Source organism: Salvelinus sp. IW2-2015, unplaced genomic scaffold (genome assembly GCF_002910315.2).
Source record: "Salvelinus sp. IW2-2015 unplaced genomic scaffold, ASM291031v2 Un_scaffold6047, whole genome shotgun sequence".
NCBI lineage: Eukaryota > Metazoa > Chordata > Actinopteri > Salmoniformes > Salmonidae > Salvelinus > Salvelinus sp. IW2-2015.
Window position 1 is genome coordinate 1 of NW_019947311.1, and position 8,080 is coordinate 8,080.

Sequence of the window (8,080 nt, forward strand, 5' to 3'; positions counted from 1 at the left end):
ACACTACACCCACACACCACACACAAAAAGAAGAGAGAATGTTTAATATCACCCAGCAGGTTTCAGCTAGTCAGGGTGATAATTGATGATGAGTCTGCCAATGGTAGAGGAATGGAACTCTGCTTTACAAGGAAAGTGTGAACATCATGTCTTCTTACAGATGTGATGTTTGTAGCAGACACGGCCAACGCCCATGCCTGACAGCCTGGACCGACCGCTCACCAAATGTCCGCCTCCAAGCGCAGCCTGGTGCGCAGTCGGCAACCTCACCGACACACTCATCGTCAACATGTGAGAGACGCCGGCACAAGCACTAACTGTCAATGTGACAACCCATCAGCTCTATTCATTTTCTCTCGCTCTCTCCCCTAGTTCCCCTCCACATCCTCGTCTCTCTCGTGCCCTCTCTCCCTTTCTCACTCCTCTTCTCCTCTCCCCCCTCCTCTCTCGCTCCTCCCCCTCTCCTCTCCCCCTCCTTCCCCCCCCCTTTTTCCCCCTTTTTTCTCCTCCCCCCTCTTCCCCTCTCCCTCCTCCCCGCTCTCCTCCTCCCTCTCCTCTTCCCTCCTCCTCCCACCTCTCCCTCTCTCCTCCCCCTCTCCTCTCTCCCTTCCTCCCCTCTCCTCTCTCCCCCTGCCTCCCCCTCTCCTCTCTCCCTCCTCCTACCCTCTCCCCTCTCATCCCTCCCCTCTCTCCTCCCCTCTCCCTCTCCTCCTCGCCCCTCTCCTCTCTCCCTCCTCCCCCCTCCCCTCTCCCTCCCCTCTCTCCCCCCTCGTCCTCTCCCTCCCCCTCTCCCCTCTTCCTCCTCCCCCTCTCCTCTCCTCCTCCCCCTCTCCTCTCTCCCTCCTCCCCTCTCCTCTCTCCCTCCTCCTCCCCCTCTCCTCTCTCCCTCCTTCCTACCGCCTCCTCCCCTCTCTCTCTCCCCCCGCTCTCCCCCTCCCCCTCTCCCTCTCCTCCCTCTCCTCTCCCCCTCTCCCCTCTCCCCTCTCCCCTCTCCTCCTCCTCCTCCCTCTTCCCCACTCTCGCCCCTCTCCCTCTCCCTCCTCCTCCTCCCCTCTCCTTCTCTCCCTCCTCCCTCCTCTCCTCCTCCCTCTCCTACCCTCTCCCCTCTCTCCTCCCCTCCCCCTCTCCCCTCATCCCCTCTCTCCTCCCCCTGCTCTCCTCCTCCTCCCCTCTCCCTCTCCTCTCCCCCCTCGTCAGGGGAATGTTTTGGGGAGGTTTTTCCAGCGAGGAGGCTGTCTGACATGTTGGGCTCCAGATGCTGCATGTCAGCCACCAAGGCGCTTCAGACAGGACAGGGGAGAACACACACCACTAACAGAGTTATTCAGCACAGTCAGCCAACCAAGGCTGCTTCAGAGACAAGGACAGGGGAGAACCACTACAGAGTATTCAGGACAGTCAGCCACGCAGGCTGCTTTTTGACAAGGACCAGGGTGAGAACCACACACCAGCTTCAGACCAAGGACAGGGGTGGAAGAACACACACCATACAGAGTATTCAGACAGTATTCAGACAAGGACAGGGTGAGAACCACTACAGAGTATTCAGTCAGCTATTCAGACAAGGACAAGGGTGAGAACCCACACCAACTACAAGAGTATTCAGACAGTAGTCAGACAAAGGACAGGGTGAGAACCACTACAGAGTATTCCCAGACACGTATTCAGCACAAGGACAGGGTGAGAACCAGCGACAGAGTATTCAGGCAGTATTCAGACAAGGACACGGGTGAGAACACACACCCAACTCAGACAACGGACAGGGTGAGAATCATCTAACAGGAGTATGTCAAGACAGTAATTCAAGACAAGGAAGGGTGAGAACACGGGACCACGTACAGAGTATTCAGTCAGTATTCAGACAAGGACATGGGTGAGACCACTACAGAGTATTCAGACAGTATTCAGACAAGGACAGGGTGAAGAACCATACAGAGTATTCATCAAGTAATTCTAAGACAAGGACAGGGTGAAGAACAGCACACCACTACAGAGTACTTCCAAGACAGTATACAGACAAGGACAAGGGTGAGAACCACTACAGAGTATTCAGGAAGTCTTCAGACAGAGGACAGGGTGAGAACCAACTACAGAGTATTCAGCAGTATTCAGACTCCTTGAGCTTTTTCGCCATTTTGTTACGTTACAGCCTTATTCTAACAATGGATGAAATAGTTTTTTTCATCATCAATCGAACAATTTTGGGAAGGCTATTAAGGTCTGTCTGATATTGTTAATGAATTACTGTCAATGTGTATTTGAAGGACTTCTGTTTCTACATTTGACAGAACTGAAATGCTGAATGTTTTCAAATGAGCACTTTGTATCATCTGGTAGGCTGTTGTGATTCAGTGTCCTGTGTGGATGAACCAGTGTCCTCTGCTCTGTACAATTCCTGTGCTGGATGAACCACAGGTTGTCTCCTGTCTGCTGGTCCAACCCGTGTGGATTGAACCAGTGTCCCTCTGTCTCTGTCCAACCTGTGGATGAACCAGTGTCCTGCTGTCTTTGTCCAAGCCCTGTGTGGATGAACCAGTGTCCTCGTGTCTTGTCCAACCCTGTAGTGGGATGAACCAGTGTCCTCTTCTCTGTCCAACCTGTGGATGAACCAGTGTCCTCTGTCTCTGTCCAACCCTGTGGCTGAACCAGTGTCCCTGTCTCTGTCCAACCCTGTGGGATGAACCAGTGTCCTGTCTCTGTACAACCCTGTGGATGAACCAGTGAGAGCTGGTCAAACTTTTAGCTTTCTGCCAGTTCCTCAGTGCACGGTGGTACACTAAAGCCCGTGAAATCCTTAGACTCAGAGAAAGCCTGCAGGTCCTGATCTTTTGGATCTCCTGCTTTTTAAATCTGGCAGCTGAAATTTCATAGCTGAAACCACTTACATAATCTGTTCAATCTAACCCTGGAAATGTAATGAAATTTCCAATGATCTGGAAATCAGCATTTGGTCTAACACTTTTAAAAGAGGGAGATCCAAACTATTAAAATAATTATAGGCCAATCTCAAAGCGAGACACCAGCTGGCGAACATACTTGCAAACCCTTGTGAGTGAACTAGCCTAAAAGAGTTTTGTATAGTACTTAACTCTATTTTATCAATGTACCAATCGGGCTTCAGAAGAAGCATAGCACAATTACAGCAGCGCATGAAGGTTTCAATGATATCACTGAAGCCCTTGCACAAAAACAGCACTCGTGTCTCAACTTTTTATTGGGATCTTTCTCTAAGGCTTTTGAACAGTTCGATGCATGGCTATAAGCAAGGGAGAGATTGTCGAGTGTAGGTCTTTCGGAGCATGCAGTTCAATGGTTGCTTACCTAAATCTGTCTGATAGAACTCAGTGCACTCAATTTGATGGGCTTATGTCTTGTTAACTTGTCTGTCCTGAATGGTGTGCCTGCCAAAGGCCTCTGGTTTCTTAGTCCCCTCTATTCACTATTTACAGTTGAAAGTCAGAAGTTTACATACACTTAAGGTTGGAGTCATTAAAACTCGTTTTTTCAACCACTCCACAAGCATTTCCTTGTTAAACAAACTATAGTTTTGGCCAAGTTGGTTGGCGTACATCTACTTTGTTCATGACACAAGTAAATTTCCAACAATTGTTTACAAGACTGATTATTTTCACTTATAATTCACTATCACCATTTTTCCAGTGGGTCAAGAATGTTACATAACCTAAGTTGACTGTGCTTTTAAAAACTTCCTTATTGCTGCAATCCCCCGGTGTCCGCTGTCTTTGGTACCGTTAAATTGAAGAGCTTATAGTTTTTAATCATATATTCCTATAATTAGGGATTACGCGATCACTTGATGTAATAACGTAATTAAATTAACTATGAAATTCGCAGGCACCAGGGAAGTTATTAATTACAAGGTTAATAATTCCCATTATGAAGACCTTCAGATATTTCCTAATCTGATCAATGGTCTTCTATTAATGTGATTTACTCTCCTTTAACGTTCAGTCTCCTTCCAAAACGTCGTAATCGCGATCTGCACGAACCCAGTCTTCACTATGAGTCATCCATAGCATCAATTGTCTTAACTCATTTATGATTACTAACTAATTATTCACAGAAATTGCAAAAACAAAACAAACTTAAATAGTTACATGAAATGATGGGAGAAACATATGCCTAGTGGGCTAAACCGGTCAAAGGGAAAGTTGCCGTTCACTAAGAATCACTACAGAGGTCCAGAAGCTAATAACAATTACATGCAATCCTTTAACACATGAACGCTCACATCATTCGGGACCATTGCATCAATATATATAATAGTTACGTTCAGGTGTGGTGTGGTCCTTGGTCGTTGGCGAGGACAAGTTCGTTTGGTTGTGGCTTTGTTCAGCGTGTCAGTCGTAATTAGAATTGGATGTTTTCGGCGGTTGTCTTCTTCGCGTTCCAAATGATACCGAATCCCAGCTGCACGACTAGAAGTCAATATCAAAACTTGTTTATATTGGTATAAGAGCTTTTACCACGTGTGTATATTGACCTTCGGTTCTCCCCATTGAGGATAAACATGGTCACAACCTGTCCTCTCGTGATTGAGAGAAACATGGTCCTGGGGTAATTTCTTACAAGAGTTGGCTTTTATCAGATATGCAGAGAGGGGTGGTCCCCATGGCTCTGACCAACTGCTCAGGGCGGTCCTTGGTTGTTCCAAATTACAACCGGGAGTTGTATTTCCTTCATTAAAGCAGTTTCAAATCATATTACAACAATTATTACAAACAGTATCATACTCATCATTCAATTTAGACAACATAACCGATTGTTAACCTCAAATCTGAGGTTATTATAATAAACAGTCGGTATGGTAAGTGTCCCCACAGTCTCACGTGAGTTTCCCACGTGGTGACAAATGGACATGGTTCAATCAGCTGGACCTTCACCGATCATTTCCTACTTGTGGGCACGGAATATAATCTGTTCGTACCTTCTCAAGTTTTGTGAGGTGGAAGAGAATCCTTTGTCCTGAAGTTTACCCTCTGTCTTAATACTGTTTCTGTGGTGGGAGATTCTCATGGAATTTACGACATCTTCTCTGTGATCGACAGCATGGGTTGACGGAGGTGGAGGGCCCCCCCCGGGGAAAAGAGGGGGATGGGGTTTGCATATCCCACGCACGGCAACGTCATGACACGGTAACCTGGATCAATAATATACACAAGCCAGTGAAAGTGCAGGGCGCCAAATTCCAACAACAGAAATCTCATAATTAAAGTTCCTCAGACATTCGGGTGTCTAATATCCTTTTAAAGGTAATCTTGTGTTTAAGTCCCACCCAAGTGTCCGTTTTTTCACATAGGCTTTTCAGCGAAGCACCACAAACGATTAATGTTAGGTCACCACCAACCTCAAAGAAAAATTCAGACATTTTCCAGTCGCAAAGAGAGGAGTCACAAACAGCACAAATAGAGATAAAAGAAATCACTAACCTTTGCATGATCTTCATCAGATGAACTCAATAGGACTTCATATTACACAATCACATATATTGTCCTGTTCGATTAAGTTCCTATTTAATCCAAAACCCTAGTTTTACATTGGCGCCATGTTCAGAGATGGCTCAAAAATATTCCGGATAAAAATTACAGAGAAGCCACGTCAAATAACAGAAATATCTCATCATAAACTTTGATGAAAGATACATGTTTTACATAGAATTAAAGCCACAATCTTGTCTTAATGCAACGCGGCTGTGTCAGATTTCAAAAAGCTTGACGGCAAAGACACAATATTCAACTCATCTCTGAAAACGCGTCAAAGAGCTCCACAGAAAGCAAGCCTATAGTTACCCCGCCAAATTGTGCAGTCAACAAAACTCATAAAAGCATTATAAAATCTTCACATCTTGCTGGATGCTTTGTCGGAATGCCACTCCCAGGACTCCCACTTCCACAAGAAATGTTAGTTTTTTTTCGGTAATGCCATCATTTTATGTCCAAATAGCTTTTTTGTCGCGTGTTGGTATACAAATCCCAACGTCAGGGAAGCGCGTTCACTAAAATCTACAATGTCCAAAAGTTCCGTAACAGTCCCGTAGAAACAGTGTCAAACCGATTATTGAATCAATCTTTAGGATGTTTTTAACATAAATGTGTTCAGGCACCACATGCTCTCACAAAGATATGGTCTTCCACCTGTAGTCTCACCGGGTCTGGTTGAGGGGGAAGTGGTGACATACGTGCTGGTGGAGGGTAGTACCTGTATATGTCCTGGCTGAATAGTTTATCCGACTCTAAAATCTTGTCTTTGTGGTAAAAACATGCTGAAAAATTCAGGAGCTCATCTGTATTGTCCTTTACTCTTCTCTCTCTCTCTCTCTCTATCCTTCTCTCTATCTTTCTCTCTATTCTCTAACTTTCCCCTCCCTCTCCTCCAGGTTAAGAGTAATGCGGTGCGTGCGCTGGGGAACCTGCTCCACTTCCTGTCTGTCAGTCAGCTGACCCGGCCAGGGTTCCAGCGCCCCCTGGAGGAGGCGGTCAGCGCACTGGTCACCACAGTCCAATCAGAAGCCACGATGAAGGTCCGCTGGAATGCCTGCTACGCCCTGGGCAACGCCTTCAAGAACCCTGCCCTGCCACTTGGTACACACTGCTCTGACCCTAGTTCACACGGACTTTCTGTTGGCCTCAAACCCTTCGCTCGCTCGCTCTCTCTCACTCCCTTTCTCTCTCTCTCCAGATTCTGCTTCCTGGTCCGGTGATGCMTTTTCCGCCCTCTGCTGTGTTGTCACTTCCTGTCAGAACTTCAAGGTGCGCATCAAGTCTGCCGCTGCCCTCTCCGTCCCCGCCTGCCGTCATTGCTACGGCGATGCGGAGCGGTTCGGGCATGTTTGGCGCTCACTGGCCACGGCGTTGGAACATAGCGAGGAGACGCAGGACTTCCTGGAGTATCGCTACTGTTCCTCCCTCCGACACACACTCACACACACCCTCACACACCTGCTACGACTCAGCCAATCACAGGACATGCCCGCCCTGGGGATGTCGCTCGTCACGGAGGAGGGGAGGTGCTTCAAGGAACACCTGGTAAAATACCTGAGAGGGGAGGGAGGGACGGAGGGAGGGAGAGGAGGAGGGACGGAGGGAGGGGGAGGGACAGAGGGAGGGAGAGGAGAGATGGAAGGGGAGAGGGAGAGAAAGGGGGAGGAGAGAGTGAGGACTCTGGGAGAGACGCTGGAGAGACTGAGGAGTCTGTGTGTAGATGGGGAGGAAGAGGGTGATGAAGGGAGGGATGGAGGAGAAGAGGAGAGGAGTGCGTTGGTGGTGGCCTTTCTGGAGGACGTTCTGAGGAGCTGTGAGGAGCTGAAGGTCTCACCCTCAGATTGACCTCTGACCCCACACTGTAGCCCAACTCTTGTTTCTCTCCTCATTCCCCTTCATGAATTTAGGAGCAGGATTTACATGATGGACAAGAGGTGGAGTTTCCACCATATTCCTCACAACAGTCCGTTTTAATGAACGAGTGCGCTCTTCAGGAAGGGGTGGGGCAGATTGGGACTGGTTCAGGAAGGGGTGGGGCAGAATTGGACTGGTTCAGGAAGGGGTGGGGAAGAATGGGACTGGTTCAGGAAGGGGTGGGGCAGAATGGGACTGGTTCAGGAAGGGGTGGGGCAGAATGGGACTGGTTCAGGAAGGGGTGGGGCAGAATGGGACTGGTTCAGGAAGGGGTGGGGCAGAATGGGACTGGTTCAGGAAGGGGTGGGGCAGAATGGGACTGGTTCAGGAGAGCAGGACAGAGAGAGGGCCTGTTTCTGTGTTCAGGTGTAGAAGTGTCGACTGTGGAACGGTAAACGGTCCCCTTTCCCAGGATTTTATTCAGCTTACAAAGTAATAAATCAATTATTCCTGATGTTGAAGCAGATGGCCTTACTACCGCTAATACTGTTCTTATTAGTACTTGTGCTGTTATTACTGTACTATAAGGGATATCACTGCTATTATATAATTACAGTACTATAAGATATATCACTGCTATTATATAATTACTGTACTATAAGGCATATCACTGCTATTATATAATTACAGTACTATTATTACTGTTATATTACAATTATTTTGGT

At 47.6% G+C, this 8,080-nt stretch overlaps 1 protein-coding gene across 1 annotated transcript; it reads left to right on the plus strand.

The window, feature by feature from the left end:
* Positions 1–1,909: 1,909 nt before the first annotated feature.
* heatr6 (HEAT repeat containing 6) lies at positions 1,910–8,074 on the plus strand. Its single transcript, XM_070442112.1, has 3 exons — positions 1,910–1,919; positions 6,398–6,602; positions 6,700–8,074. The coding sequence occupies exons 2-3, from the start codon at positions 6,536–6,538 to the stop codon at positions 7,344–7,346; spliced, it is 714 nt and encodes a 237-aa protein (XP_070298213.1). The 5' UTR covers positions 1,910–1,919; positions 6,398–6,535; the 3' UTR covers positions 7,347–8,074.
* Positions 8,075–8,080: the final 6 nt, after the last annotated feature.